Source organism: Dreissena polymorpha, chromosome 1 (genome assembly GCF_020536995.1).
Source record: "Dreissena polymorpha isolate Duluth1 chromosome 1, UMN_Dpol_1.0, whole genome shotgun sequence".
Taxonomy (NCBI): domain Eukaryota; kingdom Metazoa; phylum Mollusca; class Bivalvia; order Myida; family Dreissenidae; genus Dreissena; species Dreissena polymorpha.
Genome location: NC_068355.1, coordinates 36,051,997 through 36,079,254, shown reverse-complemented (window position 1 = coordinate 36,079,254; position 27,258 = coordinate 36,051,997). Strand labels below are relative to the sequence as shown.

At 35.0% G+C, this 27,258-nt stretch overlaps 1 protein-coding gene and 1 long non-coding RNA gene across 2 annotated transcripts in view; both read left to right on the top strand.

Moving 5' to 3' along the window:
• Positions 1-6,300: 6,300 nt before the first annotated feature.
• LOC127876886 (uncharacterized) lies at positions 6,301-8,699 on the top strand. Its single transcript, XR_008048132.1, has 2 exons — positions 6,301-6,420; positions 8,322-8,699. It is a non-coding gene; the product is annotated as an uncharacterized LOC127876886 (long non-coding RNA).
• A 7,633-nt stretch (positions 8,700-16,332) lies between these two features.
• Positions 16,333-27,258, top strand: part of LOC127876812 (U6 snRNA-associated Sm-like protein LSm3) — a 32,117-nt gene continuing 21,191 nt past the window's right edge. Inside the window, exon 1 of the mRNA XM_052422279.1 lies at positions 16,333-16,382. Within this exon, the coding sequence (XP_052278239.1) occupies positions 16,362-16,382 (21 nt within the window). The 5' untranslated portion in view covers positions 16,333-16,361. The remainder of the gene's footprint in view (positions 16,383-27,258) is intronic.

Below are 27,258 nucleotides of genomic sequence, written 5' to 3'. Positions count from 1 at the left end.
TTATATGTAGACACAAATTCAATTAAATAAGACTGTGAAATACTTTCGTTCTATGCTTGTTCAGTTAAGCTATGATCACTTAAAATTTAGATTTATTGTGGTAAGTATCCCAAGAAACATTTAATGCCCAGTAGTTAAGCGTACATATTCATATTTGAGAGAAAGTAAATTTACAACCATGGTTTAATGTTCACCTTTGCTGTTTGCATACTTATACTATAACGGTTAAAGTTCTATTATCATATTTCATACATTTATTCTAGATAGTATCATGTTTAGGAATAATATTACTCATTACCAGAATTGTACTTTAGGAAACAAATAGTTATGTTAGCCTTAAGAAGCGGAACAGTCCAATTCACAACGGTCAAAATCTCAACGCGCTATTGGATATTGAGCTCGCAAACTTACTGTTGATGGTAATTTGTAAATTGAATTGATGTTTGATTCTCCATGCTTGCACTTGTTTAACAGCTTTGATAATAATACATGTTGTATTAAATTATTATGATTACAATTTCTATAAAATTAAATATTTTGTAATGAACTTGAATAAAGCGTTTGCTAATGGTGAAGTATGTTGGTAGCACATGTGTTTGGTGTTAAATAATGTTTTTTCATTTCTTGATTAGACTCTAAATGTTGTTGTTTTTTTAATTTACAATTTATTTTCCCATGTGTTCCCTTTCTGTTTCGGAATAACATCGTTTTGAGTAATCTCCATAGACCACAACAATTTGCTGTTTGAACGCTTGACACTTCGTTGTGTAACGTACAGTCTTTAATATGACTATTAAAAGTATATGCCTTTTTCTTCAAATTAATTATATTGTTCGTGTATAAATGATGGAATTAAATATGATACTTATTTACACATTTTTATATTCACCAAATTATTGTGTGTGGTGTAGATAATCATTTAAATCATTTGATGTTTTTCATTCACAAATAACAAAAGTTTAAACACGCATAACTATGCTATTGTGATAACATGTCATTCAACTTAAAAAAACAATTGATCTGAGGTCATTACCAGAACCGTAATACTTTTGCATCATATAAACATTTTAATTGTTTCATATTAAAATGGTCCGTCTTGAAAGAAGAAAGCTACTCGGCACTAAACATTAACATGGAGGTTTAGGAATGATTTGAAGACTAATACAAAAGTAACGTTCAGTATTATATATTTGTAATCATTGACCATGTTCACATTTTATCTAAATTCCTTTTGACTATAGGATTCGTGTTGTTGTTTTTCCAGAATTCCCATGTGTTTGTCGTGAATAATAATAGAGCTATTGCGCTGCCTCCCGATGTGAAATTTACAGTTCCGCTGGGATAATTCCGTTGCTAATAACCACCTTACATCCAACGAACTACTTTCTTGTGACTACGGTATCGGCCTCGGAGGATTCGCTATGAATATTTAATATCCCACTTCTCGTCACATAAGCACATAAGATGTGTTTAATCTGTCTTCGAGTATTGGCTATGAACCGTAAGATGTAGTTGATTTGTGTGAAGGAATCGTGAATGAACACGCAGTACTAGTCTTTCCATTCACTAAGTCAAACGCGGAGCCAAAGTAAGAATCGTGTTAATGTTTTTTTCTGAATATACGAACGTATTTGGTACTCATGAGAATTAGATTAAAACAATAATTGCAACAAACAAAATATACTTCAATAGTTTTAACCAAGCGAAAACGTATGATCGACTCTCAATACGTTGCTAACATTTTCCAAAACGCGTAAGAATATGGTGTTACACTACGTTGATGGCGTGTCAAAAGTTGTATATTTAAATATTTCCAAAGTTAGGTAGTGTATGTGTATGTGTATATTAAATAAAGTCATATTTATATGATACAATCTCATATTTCATGCAAATTACCAAAATGTATATTGTAAAAATAATATATAGATTGTATATTTACTTATGTACACTTTATGGAAATATGCGTATATTAAAAAGGTAACACTTAAATGTAAGAATATGTGCTATACAATTGCGTATGTTTGTTCTATATTTGTCTTTATTTGTGGTAAACCAAGAGCACATGAATTTAATAAATTCACCACTAGACAATGCTTTATATCTATTGAAATAGTAAGACATCGTTCACCTTAAAGGTGCCGTCCAACAGATAAAGCGTCGTTTCGACGCGAAACGAGATTTTGAGAAAATACAAGGATTGCTTATATGGGACAAAAATACCATCGCTCTCAACATGAGCGTGGATGGTCGAGTAGTCTAGGCGGTTGGTTTTTTACTCCAGGCATCCAGGGGTCAGTGGTTCGAGCCCTGTTGAGGGTTACTTTTTTTCCTTTTTTAAATTGTATTCTTGTGGGTTTTTTTCTGGAGATTTTTAGTTCAAATGTTTAAATTTATCAATATAAAGCATTTAAAGCATTTAATGACAAGCTTCAATACATGCCAAAATCTGTTGGACGGCCCCTTTAACAAATGATTTCATGCTGACACAGACGACATAGTAAGGTGTACCGACAGGGCCACTACTTGCAAGAGAACACGATATGAAGGGGCAAAATTGCGATACGACGTTACAAGATTACGATGCAAACTCACGAAATTGATATTGTGATTACGCAAATAAATCTCTTTCCCTCACATTGCTTTTTGCGTGATAGTCCCTTGTATATAAAAAGGTCGAAAATGCGAAAAGACGATACGAGATTGCGAAATTAATCTCGCAACGTGATCTCGATTCATATTCACAACGATAAACATAGTCGTACGATCGTTCATCAGTTGTGAGTCAGTGTGTCGGTGAGACAGTGAGTCAGTCATTGAGTCAGTCAGTCAGTCAATCAATGGGTCAGTCAGTAGGTCATTGAGTCAGTCATTGAGTCAATCAGTCGCTGCTTTTTAAGTCAGTCATTGAGTAAGTCATTCTTTGAGTCAATCAGTCAGTCAGTCACTGAGTAAGTCAATCGGTCGGTCGGTTGAGCGGTCGGCCAGTCGGATAGGCGATCAATCAATCAATAAATATATAAAATATTCAACATATGTATCAAACAATGATTTATGTTTAAGCCGTCTAGAGTAGCAATGTCGATGACGATCAAACAAGTACATACTACCAAGTTTAATATTAAAAACTTCAGATATATCAAAAGAATATGAGATACCTATTGTTTGCTGAAGATAACAAGGTGCAGAAAATATCAGTTATGTACTCCAACTTTCGAAAAATTGTCATTTTAATACTTTAAACATGATTTTTTTTTAATGAAATTACCGCGAACACAATCGTCTTATCTTACTCGATTTTGTAAGTTTATGTTATGTTTATAACATTATCCGTGATAGCTCGTTAAAAGAGTCGCAAACCGATTGGTACATATTTAAGTACATATATCATATTAGTTTAAGCCAAATCAAAATGGCTCTTCAATGATTCGTATGATCATCAGACCTTTTCTCTTGGGTTTTGCAGAACAGTGTTGCCGGTATGCCTAAGGTTCCAAATCCATGTTGGTGACAAAGGACTTCAACCTTAAGTCAGATTTACAAAGCTATGTGACTACAATTAAAGCGACCACATGTGACTCAAAGATCAATAAAGTCAAGACATATTTGAGCTCTAAATACTTTATTTAAATACATTTCTTCTTGTGCTTTTGTGTTTTAAATACTGTTTATCTTGATTAAGTTGTAGTTAATGCGCAAATCAAGAAACATGGCGGGTAGTAATACCTCATCCAACCACAAACACATCATCTTCGGGCGTATTCTCCTGTGTCATATCGCAATTCTGGGTAAAGGATAGATCATTACTTTCACGCGAATGAGTTTTAAACGATGCATTATATCAATCATCTTCTTATTGGCGTCGCACTGAAGTGCGGCGACTAGTATGTAATACGTTTTTTTTCGCTTATGGGAGGAGAAGTTATTTTACGGATCAATGTATATATTTTTGTTGTCAGATTATCTTGCATAGTTGTGATTTTTTGTGTAAACTAGTGTAAATAAGTACTGCATTTGTGCCTATTGCATTTTCTACAACATTTATTGCCAATAATGCAAAGCTAATTCTTTTAATTAATAACTGATCACAGGGACTGGGCAATAATAAAAGATCACAGGGACTGGGCAAATACGCGAACCGTTGAAACTTTCTTGTTTTGTATAAAAACAAAACATAATCAAAATATATTTATTTTGTGGTTTTTCTAACAATAGCGCAGACTTTTACTGTTCGAGTTTTGATTAATGCGTATTTTCTTCAATTTTACAAGACGACAGCGATTACACGGTTTATTGCTTTATTGATAACCGTTACACTACAGCCACGTATTAATAACTTAGTTAGAAGGTGATTTTTCAGGCGGTTCCGTAGTGTAGTGGTTACACGCTCGCTTCACATGTGAGAGGCCCAAGGTTCGAGCCCCAGTAGAATCATTTATTATTTTAGTTGTGTTCTATGTTAACTTTTTGTTTTGATGTAGACATTTTAGTTTAAATAAACATGCTGTTTTATTGTAACCATTTTTTTTTATATTATGCCCATGAAATATATGTGTGAGGGGGGGGGGTTCGTAAACACATTAAAACTTGTACAGTGTTTTCATATCAATGAGTACTCAACCCCTATCGTAAATGAGCAACGTAATAATAAGTTCAGAATCATCTCCCCTTGAAGTTGAGAAAAATATATAATTAGGCTTACAAGATGAAGCAGATTTTTTTAAACCTACACAGTTCTGTTCCATTAATGAAAACTGCATACGGATGCCAGTAAAAAAAGGAAACCAATGTTAATAAAATGAACTATGAAATAGTTGGGTGTTACAACACAAAATCATAGATAATGGTTATTTTGGGGTTATGACACACCGTCATAGATAATGGTTATTTGGGGGTTATAACACAAAATCATAGATAATGGTTATACCAGTATCTTTTTCTATTTTGTTTAAAATAATCGGCCAATATATTAATATTTACAGTAGAAAAAAATCGTTCCATGTAACTTCACTGAGTGCCTTTTACACTGAAATTCCAGACGCCCTTTGATGCTTTGCATCAATAGTTATCTTGTAATTATTTTAAATGAATACGCCCTTTCGGCTCTCCGGTGTTTGTGCTTCCCTCGGTTTTTTTGTTTCAAGAACGTAGACGTCGGGATAAAAAAGTTATTGAAGGAAAACAGTCCACAAATCTGTTGTCTCCTTACGTGACGTTCGAGAAATGTGATGTAAAAATATAATTTTCTCTTACAATAAACAGTATTGATGCACGAGTACGGTAACATATAACTAAAACCATGATTATTTCATTTTCCCGACGCCGTTTTATCTCTTATAACTAATTTATTGCCACAAACAATTGGTTTAACCCCTCTTTTGGGAACTGACTTCCTTTTAAGCACATTTAGGGACATGACTTCCAAATGAACAACACAGCTCATACCCATGTAAGAAGGTTATACACGAACTTTCTGTCGTGAATGAATTTACCATTGATATGAATGTTTTAAAGAACGTTTCCTCTATTTAAATGTATACCTCTTTCATACTTTTCAAAGATACGAAACCTCAAGCTACATTACAAAAGATGAAACATAACTTGTATTGTTATAAACTGCGACATTATACGTGGGGAGCTTCACTTGTTTGCAATATACATGTACTATTAAGCAGCATAGCGCCCTTTTTGGAAGGGATGTTATGTTCTGATGTTATGTTATCGACTTCCCGGTTCGGAATCCATTTTAAACTAATTGCCGTATGCACACAGCAGCGGATAATATGCAGGTCAAAAATAGATTTTACATCAGGTGATGCTGGTTTTGACACGACGCATATATACATTTATGAATGAAAGGCTTCATGAACGTTGACGTTGCTCTTGATTACCTGAAAAATCCCCACATACGGATTTCAACCGTCATTGTTTACAAACTATTAAGTGCACAAGTACTGGAATTGGTATAGCGTTTTTTTTATGGTATATCAGTGCGTGTGCCGAGTAAACAGGGCTTAATGTATTTTTTGTTCAGTTCTATAATATTTATATCAAAGCTGTATGAAAAAATGTCGGTGAACATTAGGGCTGCAACGGGTACCCGAAATATCCGATGATATCGGATCCTACTTCGGATTCGCGGGTACGGATCCACCCCTGGAAATTTCGGTTCCGAATATTTATTTTTATAGTTGTATGTAACCTAGCGCTGTTTTCACGAGTATTTTTTATACAGACTGGTTCCATTAAAAAGATAAAAGAAACGTATAATAGTCGATATTTATTGACGTGTGACAGTCAAATGGCAGATCATTCGAGATCGTTCGGCTTTTATTGTATAAGAGTGTCATTTTCGACAAAGCAAAACTAATTCGAAATCACGGAGGATTTACACATAACAAATGCATTTCATAATGGCAATAAGTAAGTTTTCAATCCTTATTGTCTTTCTGAGATGTATTAAAAACAACGGTAGTGGATCCAGTGTGTCTGGAATGTTATTCAGGAAAATTTTGCATAATTTCGCGACCTGTCCAATTGGGTTCCTGCATCATGTAAATTGTAATGTCATGAAAGCATCATCTACTAAGTTTAAATGCTATCTTGTGATGCAAGGAACCTTAGTGCCCAGTGAGAGAATCTTTTGCATAGCAAGAGATCTCGCCAGTGCTCATAGGGCTTGCCTGGACCTAGTTGCAATAATTCAACTCTCAGCTTAGGCTGAGAGTTGCAATGCGCTCTCTCTTGTCCATGGGTTCAACATGTTATCAACAATTCAAAGGTTAATGAACACTGAAACTGCAAGAGCTTATTAAAATTTACCTATCTAAACCACAAACTCATCCAAATGGTACCATTAAAGCAAGAAATAATTTATTTAAATTGACTAAGGTTTTGTTTTGTACGCTGTATCCGCCATATTGGAAAATTGACCCAATATAGGTCAGGTCGCATTACACCAATATTTTGTATGTCGCGTTATGTGTAAGAACCAACAAGTCGATAACGATGTGGTATTCGATTCAGAATACACTGTTTCAAATTTAAACATAACAATGCCAGCGAGAAAAGTGTGTTGAAACATCGTCGTATTTTTATCGGATGCATGCAAATGATAACATCCGTAGGTTATCATTCAGGTAAATTTAACATGGTTATGAAGTTTATTCATTATTTTTCCTAAATTTGTCTCGAACGACGTCTGTAACTATGTTTAGTGAAGCGCACGGATTCCGTGCGCTGAACTGCACCCATGTGTATGAAGGAGTGCATATGGACTCCCAGAGCCGCCATAGCAAAAATTATCAAAGGTTCAGGGAGCCCGTCTGTATGGACTAGCCTGGACCTGGACAATGTTGAAATGCTATTTTTTGTGAAAACAAACATCAAACTGTATGAACAGTGAAAAGCATATGTTAACAAACAAACTATTAAATGAAAAATTGTTAAGGTTTCGTTTTATTTTGGCATTGCTTCAATGTTACACGAGGACTTTGTTATGTATTTTTGTTAATAAATGTTTAATGTCTTTTAGTCAAATTATACTTCTAAAACCATTGATTTCTTTAATTTAGACAGAAACTTCTAATTTTCTCTTATATGAGGGATCCGGATCCGAAAAACTGTAAGAAACCATATTTGGATTCGGATTCGGATCCGAACATTTTTTTGGATTCGTTGCAGCCCTAGTGAACATTAATCCGGTGTTAATTTTTGAAAATATTGAGGCGTTCATTAATTAGGGATCTAAGACGGAGCATTAATCCGCATATTGAAAAAACACCGGGAGTATTGCATATTAGTTCGAAGACAATAAATTATTTCGAAAGAAATCAATAAGAGGTTCAATTCTATATGAGCATGTCTCGCTGCGCACGATTACGCTCTTACCTCTCGTATATATTTGAATCTTGACAAATACCTAGTGTTTTATTTTGCTTAATCTAAATTTACATGACTTCCAAATGACCAACAACTCTTTCATATGTGAAAAAGATTGACACGAAATACCTACCCATCTATAATAAAGTTTATATGTGTACTTCAATATTATAGTTTTATAGCATTTTATGTGGAGCAAAATAAGTGTTTTCTTAATCATTTTACTGTAGAATTATAAAAAATGCTGTACACGAAACCTGCCGACCAACTGACTCAATTCACCGATTTTTAAGAAGATGGGTTGTGGGGTAGCTGATGAACGAGATAATTAAATGTTTATCAGCCCTTTCAGTAATATTTTAATTAATTAAATGTATTGTATGACGTGTCGACCTTATTCTGATATGAAATTTTCTTTAACCATTCTTTAACTGTCTTTTCAGATGATGAAGGTTAAAGGACGATAATAAGTGCATCTTTCGTTGCAGTATAAAATTACGTAATTAGGAATTAAAATATAGCGGAGGACCGGGATACCATTCCCCATTTGTGGACCACATGAGTTTAAATGTAGAATATGCAAGAGAGAGTCCTTCAACAGAGCCGGACTAAAACAGTAAATAAAACAAACGAACCAAACAAAAAAATGTTAAGCTGATGTTTTATGTGGTTTTTTTTGTTTGATTAATTTTATTATTTCTACATAGACAGGTCTGACATACAATTGCTATGAGTGCTACGTAACTACACGCTTTGTTCCGTATATGTCATGATGCTAGTTTCTCACTTTTTTATGAAAATAAACCATCTGTGTCACGTCATTTCTTCCAACAATGTCTCTGCATACATTTTCAATTGTATTCAGCACTTACATACATGATAAAAAATGATTTGGGTTGGAATGAATTCGTTATGCATTTGACATATTAACTTTACTTACGATTAGAAGGCAATGTTAGGAACAAACGAAATAATCTTTCTTAGTGAACCAATACTTTATTCCCTCAATACAACAGTCTTAAATAATATGTTTTCAAATATGTATAAAAGAGAACAAAATACATGTATATATTGATCACTTCTACTGCAATCATTTGGTGTATTGCATTTGCACAAATCTTTCTATCCACTACAAATTCACTTTTTGCGATTATAATACAGTGACCAACTCAGAACTGGTTTAAGAGAAGGTCGTCCAAAATGTGTCACATCAAAGTCACATACATGAATCAGTATCGTTATGGTAAAACGTGTCAAATGTCATTGAATTACATAAACAATTAATGTTTAAGTTTTCTTTAAAAAAACATCCACCGATATGCATCTTCTAAGCAGGTGTCAGGTATTCCAAATTGCTTCATATAATCCGAATCGCAACAATGGCAGTATTTGGTTACAGCAAACTTAAATTACCCGGTAGTATCGAAACGGCTTTACTCTTTTCTGTTTTTCATAACACTTATATTGCTAGTACATGTGATTGTTTGGCGTGGTACTTCAACGTAATCTTTGTTGTTTGATTGGTGGGTTTTCATGTACCTTTCGCTTTCTAGAGCGGTACACACTTCGTTACGCCGTCCTTTTTAATCTTGGCATCCTCGACATATATAACTGGCGTCTTGATATCTGGAAATAGAAAGCATATTATTCCGTTTAGTAGGCATAGTATTCCGTTTGATGCATATTCAAACATAAGTAAGTTCATATGTGTTAAAATAAACAGGTAAGAATTACACTGTGTTAATAATACCGTCGAATGTCTTATAGAACACACATTAAATGTTAGCGTTAAGTGCGTGATAAATAAGCAATAATAAAAATTAATAATTTAACAATTAATAAAAAAAGATAACTCTTGATTTCCTCAAGTGAAAATGTTTCCCAAAACATTCGCACCAATGCGAAATTCATTCACGAAAGTTATTTCGCATAAAACCTTCTAACATAGGAAAGAGCTGTTTATCATTTGGAAGTCAGGTCCCAAAATGTGCTTGAAAGGAAGTTTAGCTCCAAAAAGGGGGGTTAACCCGTTATAATTCGGCATTAAATGAATAAATAGACATAAAAAACGCGTCGAGATAATAAAACATTTTATTTCAGTGACTTTACAGAACCTAATAAAACATCCGTAAATCAATTTGTTTCATAATGTCTTCTTAAAGATAAGCAAGAAACATAGTTGCAAATTCGCTTAACAAACGAAGTGATACTTAAAATAATGAAAAACATCGAATATGTACGGATCTATAAATAATGCAAGTCATTCGTTAGAATTACAACATATATTATGCATGGCTAATTTTGTATCCCAGCGGGAGTGCCTTCTAGATCCATTGACTGCCAATGACACTCCAATGTAAGCAGGTGGCAATTGATGAAGACATTACATACGTCATACGTCTTTAGAAACCAGAACAGGACCAATTTAGTTATTGTTTTAAACAGTAAACCGTTGTTTTATTTCATGAATAATCATTGCGTATCCTAGCCCATATAGATTTGATAATTCTCGTTGAATTGAACACCGTCCTACTCTATAGTTGTTTGATAGATTTATTGTAACATATACATGTAGTAATTTTCTATTGCTATGCCATATAGTCGTGACACATTTAACATAAGTATACTTAAGTCTTATTACCGCTATATTTCCCTTCAACTTTCATTTACAATTAATATCAATTGGTGTATATAAATATGTATTCAATATGTATTCAAATAATTATTGATCCTTTAAACAATAATTTTTTCGTTTGCCGAACAACGATTCATACTATAACATCCAATAATAATAACCGTAGTATTCTCGACGATTGGATGCCCACATCCATGCTGATATTATTAACTAAAATACCGTAGGTCTGATAGAAATAATCGACTACAGCGGCAATGAGTGGTATGTGAATTTTACGATGACTGTTATTATCTGGTACTTCCCTAGCGGGCTTGTGCGATGCTTTGCAGAGCTACAAGATAGCTTTATAGGATTGGCTTGTTGGGAGATTGCGGTGAGCTATGGTTGCTATTTCGAAGGAGCCTGCTCTAGATATTTGCATGACATAGTACGTTGAGCGTTTGCGAAGTTCAGAGCTATAGTTATTTAAGGTATTTATCCCACACAGTTCTCAATGATGTATGTTTTCTGCGGCAATTTCGAACGATCTCCTAACGGAGATTTCGTTGGTAACCGGAGCTCTAAACATGTACCTGCTAAACCAATAGTAATCGTGTTTCTATTTGCACTTTTTACGGTGGATTAAAATTGTTAATATTAACATCATAAACCACTCACTTGGTTGTTTGTGTGATGACGTTTACAAAAAAATATATAATGGTATTCAAGGTATTTCATTTAAAAGGCGTATTAATTATATTTAAAAAAAACAACACTAAAATTAAATACTACACTTATGTTTAAATGCATTGTATTAAAACACAAAGATATGAACGACTGTAGAGTATCTAAAAATGCGTATGTATGAAATTCAGTAATAAATAAATTCGGTTTAAGTTTTATTAACACTAATACAAAAAAGAAACGATGTTTGCATCGTTGTGTCGTAAGCAATACACATCAAATAGTATTAGTTGTCGTCATTAATTTGAGGAAAATCATGGAAGGGTATCCCGAGCAACAATCAAACAAACGACCCTACGACAATTCCACATCACCAATACTTGTGTGCCCTAGTAGGGAAAGCACAGTGTGATTTACAACATTGGTACCTTCGCCCTATTAGGAACCAACCAAACGACACCGACACTATGTTTATATATGTTATATCAGATTTTTTTCTCAAAGTGATGAAATGTTGTTTTATGACATATTGATAGTGTTTCAGTGAATTGGCCACGCGTCCAACACCCGGTATAAATAAAACTAACGACTTACCGTTAATGTAACCACTGCTACTTTAACATTAAACGTGAGTGTTTATAGAGAATTACCATTCTTGGAAATCTGCTTGGTTTATATTTCATTGCAAAGGCAAAGTTTGCAAAGGCAACGTTTTCAAGAAAAAAAATAATCATAAATTATCTTTTTATGTATACCAAGCATGGTTCTTTGAATAAAAAGTTGTGTTTAGGAATGTATAACTTATCTCTTGGGTCTCGTTATTCTCGTTAACCTTATGAATACTGCATACATTATCTAGACAGGAAAGGTCGGAAATATGTGTATTTTCAGTTTTATTCTATAGATGGTTTGTCTCATGTATTAATTCAATGAAGGTTGGGTTCACAATTCAGACACGGTTTTATCAATTAAGTCATGTTTTTCTGTCTTCACTCTAATGAATGCATGTATTAAATCATGTATGGCAAGATTTTGCTCTGGATAAAAAGTCGAACCTAAATCGCCGTATTGATCTTGGATATATGCTTATCGATCTTGAGTACGACACACCGGCTCAATGTGAGTATCACCCAAGTTTATTATAATAGATCCTTGTTGGACAATATTATCCGAATCTTAACGGTTGTGTTTCATTTTAACACCGGTGTGCCTAGTTGTCTATTACCTGGCAATACTGTGTTCATACTCTCTTACTTCACAAACTAGTAACAAATATTCACTATACTCTGTCTGGCTTCGTTGTACTTTACAAAATATCAATTAGATCGGCTTTGGTATTGACACAAAACGGGTGCTAATAATTATTAATGGGGTGCTTATAATTATTAATGAGTAAGAAAAGATCAAACGTTAAAAAAAACAGAGAGCATTGGTGCGTGTAAGCATGAAACTTTAACTTTAAGCAGTAGGTGAAGAGCATGCAAACACTCGTATAATTATATTATTAATTAGCTAGTTTTACTGAGTCATATCATGCTAACAAATGCATATATTACACAACAGAAAATACATTATCAAGATATGCACATTAATGCACTTTTCCAGGACTTTCTGATGAAAATTAAGTAATTTTCATTTTTTGATGCATCTTGAAGTGGCCCGATACTAAACATGTAATTTCCTAGAAATCGGAATATACAACATTTTGTATATTCACACGATATATATGTTTTCTGTATTAGTTTAACCGCTATAACTAGTTTGTGAGTACGCTTCTGCTTGACCTCTTTCAATTCAAATTAAACGATATTCTAGATTAGTTTATGTTATTCCCATTGTATTGTATTTTCATAAACGCATGAACATATTGCGTCATATCGAAACCTGTGTAACATTAACAACTAATCAATTATAATGACGGCAAACATTAGTATGTAAATGCGTACAATTTACTAAGCAAATATGTAAATGACAGAAATCTTGATAATTCATTCTTAAAATATATCTTTTACGTATACAACTATCGAATGAATAATTAATACTTATAACCTTGTACAATTTCAATTCATGCACTTCACACACACACAATTCACTATACATTTTAGGATGTTTAGAATGAAACACAAAAACACTTCACTATACATTTTAAGATGCTTATAATGGCTGATCTTATTAGTATTTTGATTGATCAGCTATCGAGTGCGCGCAATAGCTTTACCATGGGGTCGTTATGGCTTTCGACTTCGCACTTCATAGCTATCGTGGGCGCACGTAATAACGATCGCGTGTTCACGTCATATACTAGTATATCGAATGCGTATGTAATCAAGATCGCGAATTAAACATGTATTATGTTCCCTTTATGCCACTGTCGGAAGCCCTGAACGTTGCTTTATGTTCAATTTGAATATTTATATGATATTATTTCTGCAAATGATGACCACCTAGGAGTTTCTCAATGTCACCTTGCTGGCCCACATCATTCAAGGGACACCAGAAATATGAGGCTCAGTTCAGGTTGAAGAAAGGTATTTTACTCATTCAAGATGCATATACACGGATATGATATGCATTTGTGGACCTATGTACACGCATTCAATGATAACTTGACGAAACTTCGTATCCAAATATTAACCCCAGCTACGGCTTTCGGTCATAATGCAAGCAGTAACACAAATTTGCGAACCGACCGAAATGCATCAAATTGAAGGGTGACCATGGCTGGTCCTTGACTGGATTTTTATTCCGCTGCTTTCGTCATTTTGAGCAGCCCTCGAACCAAGTTGTTGTTATTCTATTATGGCTACCGTGTGAGGCCCCTTATACCCTATATATTCATTTATAGTAGTTTTGTCTGATAACTCATGTTCAGAGCAGGGTACACGCCTTATTTTTTCCTTGCAGTAATTTCTCAGTGCCATCTTGCGGGGCAACATCACTCCAGGAGACCAGCACTAACAAGGCTCAGTTGAGTGGGTGTGGAAAGAGGTAGTTCGTTTATATCATCTGATGTCTGCTTCCCACATAATTGAAAATACCGGTATTGCACAATCTATCATCAAATATTCAAACATTTCATATGTAGTAAATATTTGTTTTCAATACAGGTGTCGAGTTTTTGTAACATTTTAAAACAAAATATTTCACTTGAGTCACTAAAAACGGTTCCATTCACAATTTATTGTGAAGAAGGTATATCAAATATGACGGAAAACTAAACATTTTCCACAGTGATGAGACTTTTTTCAGCAAAAAAAAAGGCTAAATAAAATTCCTGTTTGATAAAAATATGTGTCCAAATCAAACTCAACGGGTTGTTAAATTAACAATTTGAGGACAAAAAACGATTGTTCCCAGGAAAATTTAGTCTGTATGTCGACCAGTGCCTGCAAATAAATGCTAAACTAGTAATAAAAAACTTGCGACAAGTACAGTGTAAAAGCACGTAGTACCTAGACCACTGTGTTGTGATAATTTTTAGTATAAAAGTGTACGGTAGCAACATTAATATGATTTCCTGTTTATTGTGAAACACATAATTTGGCTGTTACTTGTAGTTCCATGATAAATATATAATACGCTAGTACAAAAGCAGCATTGTTCGTTATTTAAAGGTAATACCATTTTACTATATTGTATTGAACAAACTGCACACTAGGCTGTATTGTGCTTGTTTTTTCATACATGCGCTGTATTGTTTATAATACATAATTCATGAATTCCACATTTTTTTCAAAATACATTATCACTTTGCAAGCACATGTGTCATTAACGTTAAAATAAATTATGTGAAGTGTATATATATATATATATATATATATATATATATATATATATATATATATATATATATATATATATATATATATATATATATATATATATATATATATATATATATATATATATATATATATATATATATACTGAATAATAATATATTATATAACATTTTTACATGGCTTTTGCTAGTGGCTAAGCCTAGAAAGACAATGAATGACATATAAATAAGCTCATATGATTACTGATATGTCTTTGTTTGTTCCATGTGTTATTAGAATTTATAAATAAAACATATGGCTTATATGACATTGTTGTTTGAATTCAAATCTTTCATACACAGTTACAAACTTATTGCATGCAGTCATTTATGAATTGCTTTAAAATTGCTAGTTTTTGTGTGACGACAGTTTGCGAAACAAAATCCTGTGGGATACCTATCAGTGCTCCAGCTAGGACTTGAAAAGGGCAGGTGTGCTATTTTGTCAAAAGGGCACTTTCAAGCGCGCAGTATTTTCTCAAAAGGGCACTTTCGAGCGCGCGTTCGTATCCGGAAGCTCCCTGTTGGATATTCATTTGTATATTATTAATAAGTATTAGAATATATATTATTTCCATTTTTATTTAACCATGTAAATAGAATTATACAATGAGAAATAAATACATATCAATGTAATACGAGATTAATAAATTAAAATATGTCTCCAAAACAATCGTTATTCTTTTTTAAAAGGGAAGGGCAGGTAAGACAGGGCGGGGCTTCCGAAGAGTAGGTCAGGGCGCCCTTCCATTTAGGCCTAGCATGAGAACTGCCTATATGTATGAACTATTTCAATTGCAAAACAAGTATGCTGTCCCTCAGTTCTACATCATTATACATTTATTATCATGACACATTACATTATTTTGATAACCTATGTTAAATCAGGCTATGCAAGAATCAAAAACTTTAGTTGAATTTAGATATTATAAAACAATCTGTTTCTTGTGTAGAACGAGTTTCTATAGAACAGGGACATATTTGTGTATAGGTCCCTGTAAAGAACGCTTCCACTTAAGGGATCAATACTGAGACCTCCGAGTCGCTAGGCGGACACCATATCCACTACGCCGCAGCCACTGAATTATCTTTGAAATCTAGAGGCTAAATAAGCACCCAATTATAAAATATTAGATCTAAAAGCTTGGCAGGTGTAAAACGCTTCATCCAGCAAAATCTAAGATTTAATTGTTGAGAAGCATTATTTTTGTATTGAAAAAAAATGTTTTGTACACAATAATGTCAAAATGTGTATTACCTTACATGGTTATCAAATAAGCGTTTGCCCGTAAATTAGGAGGCACCTATTATCACATTAATAGTGTAGAATTACCCAAATGATTATAGTGGAACTTCACCGTAACAATGGCGGACGAAACAGAGCCGGTAATAAATTTTGTATTGATAAAATTAAATTTCTTATTGTGATAATATTTAATTACGAATTTAAAAATTAAGTTCTCATCTTAATAATACAATGCAAATTTCGTTGGCTGTTGTTATTGTTGTGTTTTTGTGCGAAATGAAATGCAACATATTTTCGTGACTTACTTTTCATATCAGCTGTATAAAACATTATTGCAATGTCCATACACACCCTCAATAACATCTACTACGCGCATGTTTGCCTCTAATCAAGACGTTACACTGGAAAGGGAGAGTACTCCATTGCAATATGCATAAGACCAACTTAACTTAAACATTTGATCACTGTACTTAAAAAAAAAATCATAATAAACAACAAATCAGAACAGGGTAATCCCACTGAACACGTGTAAATAACCTGATGCGATTTGCACTGCTCTTATCATGACTTATGCTAGAATCTACCATGATTACAGGGCTTTTTTCAGCTTTTTAGGAGATAGCCCATGGCTGTGAAATAGGGAATTTTATCAGCATTTTCAAGAAATTGGGAAAATAAATTGGGATTTAAAACTACATGATTGAGTTCAGCATCCTTAATCACAAACACCATTATGATCAACAGTTTTCCACATAAAAAGCTCACACAAATTCTTCGGAACATCAGGCATCATTTTATTAGGAGGCGCTTTTTCTTCTGACGAAGAACCACTGCTGTCAACATGTTTAACATCAGTCAGCACTTTGCTTTCGAAATCCACGATGATGATGCAAAAGAGCATACATGCCATATATTTTCAGACCAATTCCGGGACACATTGAGCTCAATTTTCCGGGACATTTGCCAATTTTCCGGGACATGCATACATACAGCTATATATATAGATAGACATATATTCATTTTTGGTACGCATTGTTCATATCCTAAATTGCTAAGTTCGAAAGCCTACGGTATCCGAAATACACTAGATCTATTAACATCAAATTAAACATTACTACTTAATTCCGTTACTAGATACAAGCCACATGTTTTTCGTGTTAAAAAAGAGCACCAAATTGCTATTGTGTACATGTCACGTCATCTGCAGGAAGAAAAACTAAGTTAAAAGAATAATTTTCTGGGATACATTTAGGGTGTCCGAAAAGTAAGAGCGTCCGAAAATCTAGTGCAATAACGGCAAGTCACAATGGTGCTTACAATTGCGAACGCTATTCAAAGTCACTTATTATTTTTATTGTGATAATTACTGGCGGTTTAGAACAAGACAGAAATAAAGCTAGTGAGGATGACAATTTTATATGCTTAATTTGTACTCAACTTCTTTGTCGATTAAATGTGCGAACGTATCCTTTTATTTTTTTACTCAACAATCTTGGACTTCAGATGTGTGAACAACTCATTTGCCCTTACGCGGAGGGAAATCATTACTTAGTATATTAAAGCCAATGAACAACCACATTAAACAATGCCGCCTTTTCGGTTTGACTGCGAATGTAGCCAATCGATATGATAACAGGACCCCTGTTAATTGATCAATTTTGACACGTAGGGTGGTCACCTACTCGGGTAGGCATTGCCATAGAGACGCTGCGGATTAGTGGGAACACAGATTCAAGGTGCATTTAAGCCTAAGGTAAGGTACATGTACAGTACACTCCACGTGTTTTCCCCAATTTCCCTCCATACTCCGCGGTGATTGACCTGGAGGGAGATTAAGAAAATCCCGCCAGAAGCGGCGTTTGCATGATTTTGGACGCGGCGGTTAACGATCGGCAAAACTGATAAGCCGACGTGGCGGCCCTCGGCGTTGGCAACGCGGGGGAAACTCCGCATTTTACGAGATAACGATCAATTTAATTTTGTTTGACTTCCTGATTTTCAAATAAAATTACATTTATTACAAGTACATAAATGTACATGTAGTATAATATTTACAATTAAAAAAAACAACAAGATAGATCGATCCCGACGTGGTTGTAGAAGTAGTTGTTGTTGTGTAGAAAACTCGTTGATTTACGACAAACAAAACGTCGTCTTTTAACTAATACTTACCAATTAATATAAACACAGTTTGCAACATTGTTTTTATTTTGATCATTTAATCCAAAGTTTTCATGTTAGCAGGTGATTTTTTATACTGAACATGTAAACAAATGACCAAGGACCCTAAAAATCTCGCAAATCTGTGTGAATTGACAGTTTGACGTAATCAAAGAAAAGCCGCTTCCTGTCTAAAGGCATAACTTACTCAAGTAAACACGTTCAACGAATGCATAAGGAATGGTTTTAATTGTCGGAACAAAGTCAATTCTCTGCTGGCTAATGCATTTTTTTTCTCTTTGAAGTTATGTTATTCCATTGATTGCTAAAAGAAGGTGGTAACTATTGAGTTGATAGTTGCATTTAATATTCACAGTTGTATTTTCGTTGCGTCGACATTTAAAACAATTTTGACCAGTAATTATGGACCAAAACGGCAGAGTGACATTCACACATGTTAATGCCTTTTTTCAAAACACCGCAGACAGCAGTCTACACAATAGGTCAGTAGACAAGCTTTGCGTGTTTTCATAACGTCAAACACTTAAAATCCAGTTCCGTCCAGATGTCTTCTTTAATCAGTTTACAGTACAATTACTGTTAAAATAATTACTCTACTAAAATATCGTAACGATAAAGATTCGGCGTGTATGATTTGAAATTATTTTGGAGGAAATATCAACTTATTCGCGATATAATTTTGTTAAAAAATACCAAAGACATTTTTAACCGAAATCAACAAAATTGAATGTTCTCTGCGCTATAAAGTTTGTATCAAACAAATCAATACACGCACGCTTTGCAGGAGTATACCTTGTACATTGCAGCATAATTTTCGCGCGCTTTTGTCGGGAAATATACATGATGACTGTGTATTGGAAGCAGGGTTGGCACCAATCGACCACCCCCGGTTTTAACCGGCGGTTTTTACCGGTTAAAACCGCCCCGGTCAATACTCCCGAAGTGGTCATTACTGGTCAATACTGGTCGATTGAACTTAACCCCTAATTTTGATTAATATTCCATGCCTAATTAAACAATATTGATAACATAAATTTAACAGACATGTTGCCAATAATGTCTTAAGCTATTAATACCCACTATTTTATACCTGTTCATGCAATTTGTAGGCAAATCTTTCAAAATTTTTCAAATTAGTCAAAGGTGGTCAATTGGATTTTTCTGGTTGATTGAACTTTTTTTTCAATTCTAATGAATTATGAATGCTCAGATAATTCTGTGCTTGATTCAACAATAACCTGTCAATTACTGTGTATGAGTTATTCCTTATGCCCCACTGTCCCCACAGTCTTCTCACCTACACAGGTTGGGGCACCCAAAACTGATAATAGGGCCTAAAATGGAACCTTTTTTACATGACCCTTACTTGTCATGTATTTTTGCATAGATTTCTTTAAATACTTTTTAAACAAAATAGTCAAAAAACTTTTATTTTCCTTTGATATAAAAAAACAACATAATAAGAAATAATTATTAAAAGAAAAAAATAATTGAAGAGAAGAGTTGTCAAAATCAAGAACTTTGATTGCGTATTCATTTCAATACTAATAGAACTTTTAAATATGAAAGGAAAAAACCCTCTAAAAACAGAAAGGAGACAAGTTAGAGGTAACTATTTAATTAATAGCAAGTAATCTCCTTTTGTGTGAGTGATATGAAATAGCCTAAGGGCAGATTTGCTTCATTGTCAATATCAGAGACATAACACTGCATGCATTTTGTTACCAATTAAGGCTTAGGGGCCAGATTTATGACCCTAGAAAACACAAGAGTTCTGTTTGTCCATCTGCTTATCAAATAGATATATCAATAGATAAGTGAAATGCAATGGTACCTACAATAGTAATAATACTTTAGATGTGATACACTGAGATGAAGATATTGCCTTAGTCCTTATGTATTTGAGGCCGTTTCCATAAATAATAAAGAAGTAATTTTTACAGCTTTAAAGATTTTTTTTACAATAAATAACTTTAAAAAAAAAGTTTATCAATTACAGAATAATTATTGATTTAATATAAAATAGCTTTGTGATGTTTAAATGCTACAATTTTCAATCGACCAGTATTGACCAGTAATGACCAATAATGACCAGTATTGACCGGTTTTAACCAGGTATTGACCACCGGCCCGGTCAATACTCAATTGACCGGTCAATATGCCAACCCTGATTGGAAGCATTTGTAAACGTCGTGTTAACATTAAAAATCGTAGTGTGTTTCGGATTACTTATTATTATTCTCATTTGGAAATTTTACGGAACATTTATTCTTGTCTTATATGTGTAATGATTTAAATATTAATTTGTCAAATGTCTTATATTCATTCATATTGTAGACGTACCTGTGAATGAAAAAACATAATTTTTATACATATAAATTTTCTATACAATTATCTTTTTTATACATGTACTACAGTATTTAAACAATTTTTTATAACAATGTTGTTGTTTTTTTGGCATGCCCAGTAGCACACTGCTAACGCTGCGATGCGCGGCGGTCACTGATAAGAACAGAAATTGTCTGCATTTACCGACTAGGCTAAAGTAATACACGCCGCGGGAATGAGCGAACGCGGCGTAACGCCGAGCGTTTTATCGAGTTCACCTTGCTCTCTCAACACCGCGTGAACACTCACTAGCAGAAAAAAACCCGCGGTGGGAGCGCGTTTTTTGGGGAAAACGCGTGGAGTGTACTGTATATATGGATTTTGTAAAATCCGGGACATTTAATAGATTTCCGGGACTGCGGGACACGTTCTTCATTTCCGGGACAATCCAGGATGTATGGCATGTATGCAAAAGAGTCACTTGTTATTACATTACTATCATTAACAATGGAAGGAGTTTCAATGGGAAGACTTGTACTTTTTGACAATGTTTGTTTTTTTAATGATGCTTGCTTAAAAAAATCAACAGTTTTCGTTTTGCAGCCAGGTTTTTGCTTAGGAATCTTTTTCACGTCAAAACTGGAGTTACGGGACATCTTTGTTTTCCATTCAGCCAAATAACAAAATGCTTGAATTTCATCGCAAATATAATAAGCGCCTGAACAACACCGCTAATACTGTGAAACCATTTATTATCGTCAGCACGAAATTTCGTCCTTTTAAAAAAAATGACTATTTCGTCAGCACTTAAATTCATCCATTTCTGGTTTTGGTAAAAAAAAAGCGTCCGATTTGTTTGTTATGTTTGTAATACATGTAATACGTGGTTGCGAAAAATTCGTGCTGGGGAAAGAGGGAAGACACTTGGTAGTCACTTGCAGGAGGTGGGTCTTGTTTGGCATATGCCAATTAACAAGTCTGTTATTTCAGGTGATAGAAACTGTCCCTTGTATTTTTAATAGTTTTGTCTTTGATCCGGATTCGCCGCTTGTTGGCTGTATAATCTGCAACACCCCTGAAAAACACAATACACACAATGGGTAATAAAGTTGTTAACAATTAGCGCTAATCAACACTATTCTACCTTAACTAAGTTGATGCATTCGATACAGCCTTATTGCATTCGTGTTTTACAGGAAATGTCAGTTGTCAGTACACTGTATAATGTACACCCCTTTGTGTCAAAACCGGATTTAACTTGAGTGTGAATAGTCAACTGTTTCATGTTCTTTGTATCAATACCATCCAGGTATCTGTACTATAAGTATACCAGTCTACAAACAAGGTGCGCGCTTCCGCATATGGGTATTCGGACGTTCAAAAAATTGATCTACAGTTTAGCCTTCATGCCGTCGAAGGCATTTAGCAATATAACTCATTTTTTTTTTACTATTTCTTTACTTACAAAAAATACAAGTAGCTTTTAAGTTACCTTGCAATCTTTTTTTACTGGCATTTTGCGAGTGTGCGCGTGTTAATTTCGAGCCCTGTGTATATGCGTGGATTACGCTGTATTTAAATGCCTCATGCCTACGGTAATTCAGTCTTATTTGTTTCAAATATGGGACATGATTGTTCGTAAGGATCTTGAATTCGTCCATCGGTCGAAGGACGAAAAAGACGAAAATTAATGTCTGACAAATAATAATGGTTTCACAGTAACCTGCACACGAATAATGCCGACGTTATCCAAATCGAGGTATAGTCCAGGGCTTTTTTTCAGCTTTTTGGGAAGACAGCCCATGGCTTTGAAATTGGGAATTTTATAAGCATTTCCAAGAAATTTGGAAAATAAATTGGGATTTCAAACTACATGAATGAGTTCAGCATATTTATTCACAAACACCACAATTTGACAAACACCAACATGATCAACAATTTTTCACATAATAAGCTCACATAAAGTCTTTATTCTCATCAGGCACCATTTTATTAGGAGGCACTTCATCGTCTTCTGAAGAACTACTGCTATGAACATGTTGAATATCAGTCAGCACTTTGCTTTTGGAAATCAACGATGACGATCATGCAAAAGAGTCACTTGTTATTAAATTACTATCAATGATAATCATCAACAATGGCAGGAGTTTTAATTGGGAAGATTTGTACTTCTTGACGATGTTTTTTTTATGAAGCTTGCTTAAAAAAATCAACAGTTTTCGTTTTGCCCCCAGGTTTTTGCTTAGGAATCTTTTTATGCCCCCCTTCGAAGAAGAGGGGGTATATTGCTCTTATATCTGTCGGTCGGTCGGTCCACCAGGTGGTTTCCGGATGATAACTCAAGAACGCTTGGGCCTAGGATCATAAAACTTCATAGGACCATTGATAATGACTCGCAGATGACCCATATTGATTTTGAGGTCACTAGGTCAAAGGTCAAGGTCACGGTGACCCGAAATAGTAAAATGGTTTCCGGATGATAACTCAAGAACGCTTATGCCTAGGATCATGAAACTTGATAGGTAGATTGATCAGGACTCGCAGATGACCCCTATTGATTTTGAGGTCACTAGGTCAAAGGTCAAGGTCACGGTGATCCGAAATAGTAAAATGGTTTCCGGATGATAACTCAAGAACGCTTATGCCTAGGATCATGAAACTTGATAGGTAGATTGATCAGGACTCGCAGATGACCCCTATTGATTTTGAGGTCACTAGGTCAAAGGTCAAGGTCACGGTGACCCGAAATAGTAAAATGTTTTCGGGATGATAACTCAAGAACGCTTATGCCTAGAATCATGAAACTTCATAGGTAGATTGATAATGACTGGCAGATGACCCCTATTGATTTTCAGGTCACTAGGTCAAAGGTCAAGGTCACGGTGACCCGAAATAGTAAAATGGTTTCCGGATGATAACTCAAGAACGCTTATGCCTAGAATCATGAAACTTCATAGGTAGATTGATAATGACTGGCAGATGACCCCTATTGATTTTCAGGTCACTAAGTCAAAGGCCAAGGTCATGGTGACCCGAAATAGTAAAATGGTTTCCGGATGATAACTCAAGAACGCTTATGCCTAGGATCATGAAACTTGATAGGTAGATTGATAATGACTAGCAGATGACCCCTATTGATTTTCAGGTCACTAGGTCAAAGGTCAAGGTCACGGTGACCCGAAATAGTAAAATGGTTTCGGGATGATGACTCAATAACGCTTATTCCTAGGATCATGAAACTTGATAGGTAGATTGATCATGACTCGCAGTTGACCCCTATTGATTTTCATGCAGGTCACTATATCAAAGGTCAAGGTCACAGTGACCCGAAATAGTAAAATGGTTTCCGGATGATAACTCGAGAACGCTTGTGGCTACGATCATGAAACATCATAGGTACATTGATCATGACTCGCAGATGACCCCTATTGATTTTCAGGTCACTAGGTCAAAGGTCAAGGTCATGATGACCCGAAATAGTAAAATGGTTTCCAGATGATAACTCAAGAACGCTTATGCCTAGGATCATGAAACTTCATAGGTAAATTGATCATGACTCGCAGATGACCCCTATTGATTTTGAGGTCACTAGGTCAAAGGTCAAGGTCATGGTGACCCGAAATAGTAACATGGTTTCCGGATGATAACTCAAGAACGCTTATGCTTAGGATCATGAAACTTCATAGGTACATTGATCATGACTCGCAGATGACCCCTATCGATTTTCAGGTCACTAGGTCAAAAGTCAAGGTCACAGTGACAAAAAACATATTCACACAATGGCTGTCACTACAACGTAGAGCCCATATGGGGGGCATGCATGTTTTACAAACAGCCCTTGTTTACATAATATTTTGAATTAGGAGACATCTTTGTTTTCCATTCAACCGAATCACAAAACGCTTGAATTTGATCGCAAATATAATAAGCGCCTGAACAACAAGGAGAATATTGTGTACATGAATAATGCCCACGTTATCCAAATCGAGGTATAGTCTAAAACCCATATGAGTCCTGATCAGACCATGCTTTGTTAAAAAGCAAAACATCCGATGTCATTAGCGTTTTTTTTCCCAATCGGGAATTTTTTAACAAATTTTGGGAAAAAAGTATACTTTTTGCAATTGGGAATATAGCCGAATTTAGGGTATAAAATCGGGCCAAAAAAAGCCCTGAAGTATGTGTTATTTCCCAACCCAAAGGGACCTGGCCCCATTTCCAAAATGTTATCAGTGTATTATCTACAAAAATTCCATATTTCAGGCCAATATCAATGATAAATGTGTTTAAGAACTTCATTATACCCCCACAAAGGAAGTTTAGGGGGGTATATGGGAGTGAACTTGTCGGTCGGTCCGTCTGTCTGTCGGTCCGTATTAAGTGTCCGCTCTCTAATTCAAGTAGTTTTCATCCGATCTTCACCAAACTTGGTCAGAAGTTGTATCTACATGATGTCTAGGCCAAGTTCGAACATGGACCTTGCCGGGTCAAAAACTAGGTCACGGGGTCACTTAGTGCGTTTTAAACATTCAGCATGTTGTCCGTTCTCTAATTCAAGTAGTTTTCATCCGATCTTCACCAAACTTGGTCAGAAGTTGTATCTAGATAATCTTAAGCAGTCATTGAAATTCAGATTTAAATCTACAAGCAAGTCGGGCTAGTACTATGGGAATTTGAACATGCCAGAGTCAGATTTTACCAGCCCAAACATTTTTGTTAAAAATGCAGATAAACATAACATAAAACATCCAAAAAAGCATTCATTTATTCAATCTTAAGAATACAATACAAATCTCTTATTAATTTCATCCTCATCCAGGTTTGCTTCCTCGTCATCTGAGCCAGCCTCTTTCGGATCCTGAAATAAGAAGAAATTAATTTCACACACGGATTTCAATCAAATCACAATTATAAATATATACATAAAGTATAAGTAAAAAATTAGCAGAAATGTATCCCATATATCCATGTGAAAGAGAGAGCAAACCTGAACCACCAGAAAATATATGAGCAATTAAGTGCCAGGTTATTCTACAAAAAGCCAGTTGACAAATGCGTCAATCACAGTTACTTCAGATTCGCATTCCTCAACGACGTACTTGAATGACAACTTTTCGGCCATTACTCTCTGTGTCCCGAACGCAACGCAAAACATTTATTTTACATAATAGTAATCCGGGAACCACAAAACCATGCGCTTTATGCGCAGTAATCCAATTATCGGCTGATTGCCCAGCACATGTGCGCAGTGTGTTAAAACATAAGCGGCTGTTGATTCAAGTGGCTCAAAACTTTGTTTACAAATATTGAAAATGAAAGTGGAACTCGTTTTCTGTTTAATGAATTGTACAAGCACGTCGGGCTTGTAATATTGGATTTCCTACAAGCCCGAAAGAAAAAATACTAGTTTTTTGCTGTCGGACTAGTTCGAATTTCGACGACTGATCTTAAGGCCGAGTTCGAACATGGGTCTTGCCGGGTCAAAAACTAGGTCACGGGGTCACTAAGTGTGTTTTTTAACATTCAGCATGGTGTCCTCTCTCTTATTCAAATAGTTTTCATCAGATCTTCACCACACTTGGTCAGAAGTTGTAACTAGATGAGGTGTAGGTCAAGTTCGAACATGGGTCATGCCGGGTCAAAAACTAGGTCACAGGGTCACTTAGTGTGTTTTAAACCTCACCATGTTGTCCACTCTCTAATTCAAGTAGTTTTTATCTAATCTTTACCAAAATTGGTCAGAAGTTGTATCTTGATAATGTCTTGGGCAAGTTTGAATATGGGTCATGCCGGGTCAAAAACAAGGTCACGGGGTCACTTAGTGCGTTTTAAACATCACAATGTTTTACGCTCTCTAATTCAAGTAGTTTTCATCCAATCTTCACCAAACTTGGTCAGAAGTTGTATCTAGATGATGTCTAGGTCAAGTTTGAATATGGGTCATGCTGGGTCAAAAACTAGGTCACGGGGTATCTAAGTGCGTTTTAAACCTCACCATGTTGTCCGCTCTCTAATTCAAGTAGTTTTCATCCAATCCTCACCAAACTTGGTCACAAGTTTTATCTAAATGATCTCTAGGACAAGTTTGAACATGGGCCATTCCAGGCCTAAAACTAGGTCACGGGGTTTCTTAGTGCGTTTTTAAACATTCAGCATGGTTTCCGCTCTCTTATTCAAGTAGATTACATCCATCTTCACCAAACTTGGTCAAAAGTTTTATGGAGATGATCTTAAGGCCAAGTTAAAACATGGGCTTTTCTGGGTCAAAAACTAGGTCAAGGGGTCACTTAGTGCGTTTTAAAAATTGAGCATGGTGTCCGCTGTTTGTTTTTTGAAGATGACATGCAAAATATTATGTGTCAATGTGGCATGTGGGGGTATTCGTCACGTCTGTGACAAAGCTCTAGTTAACACTAATGTTCCTGATTTTCCGGATGTAAATGAACAAGCGCACTATGTGCATGCACGTGATTCCATGAAGTGAAATATGGGGTATGCATCATTTTG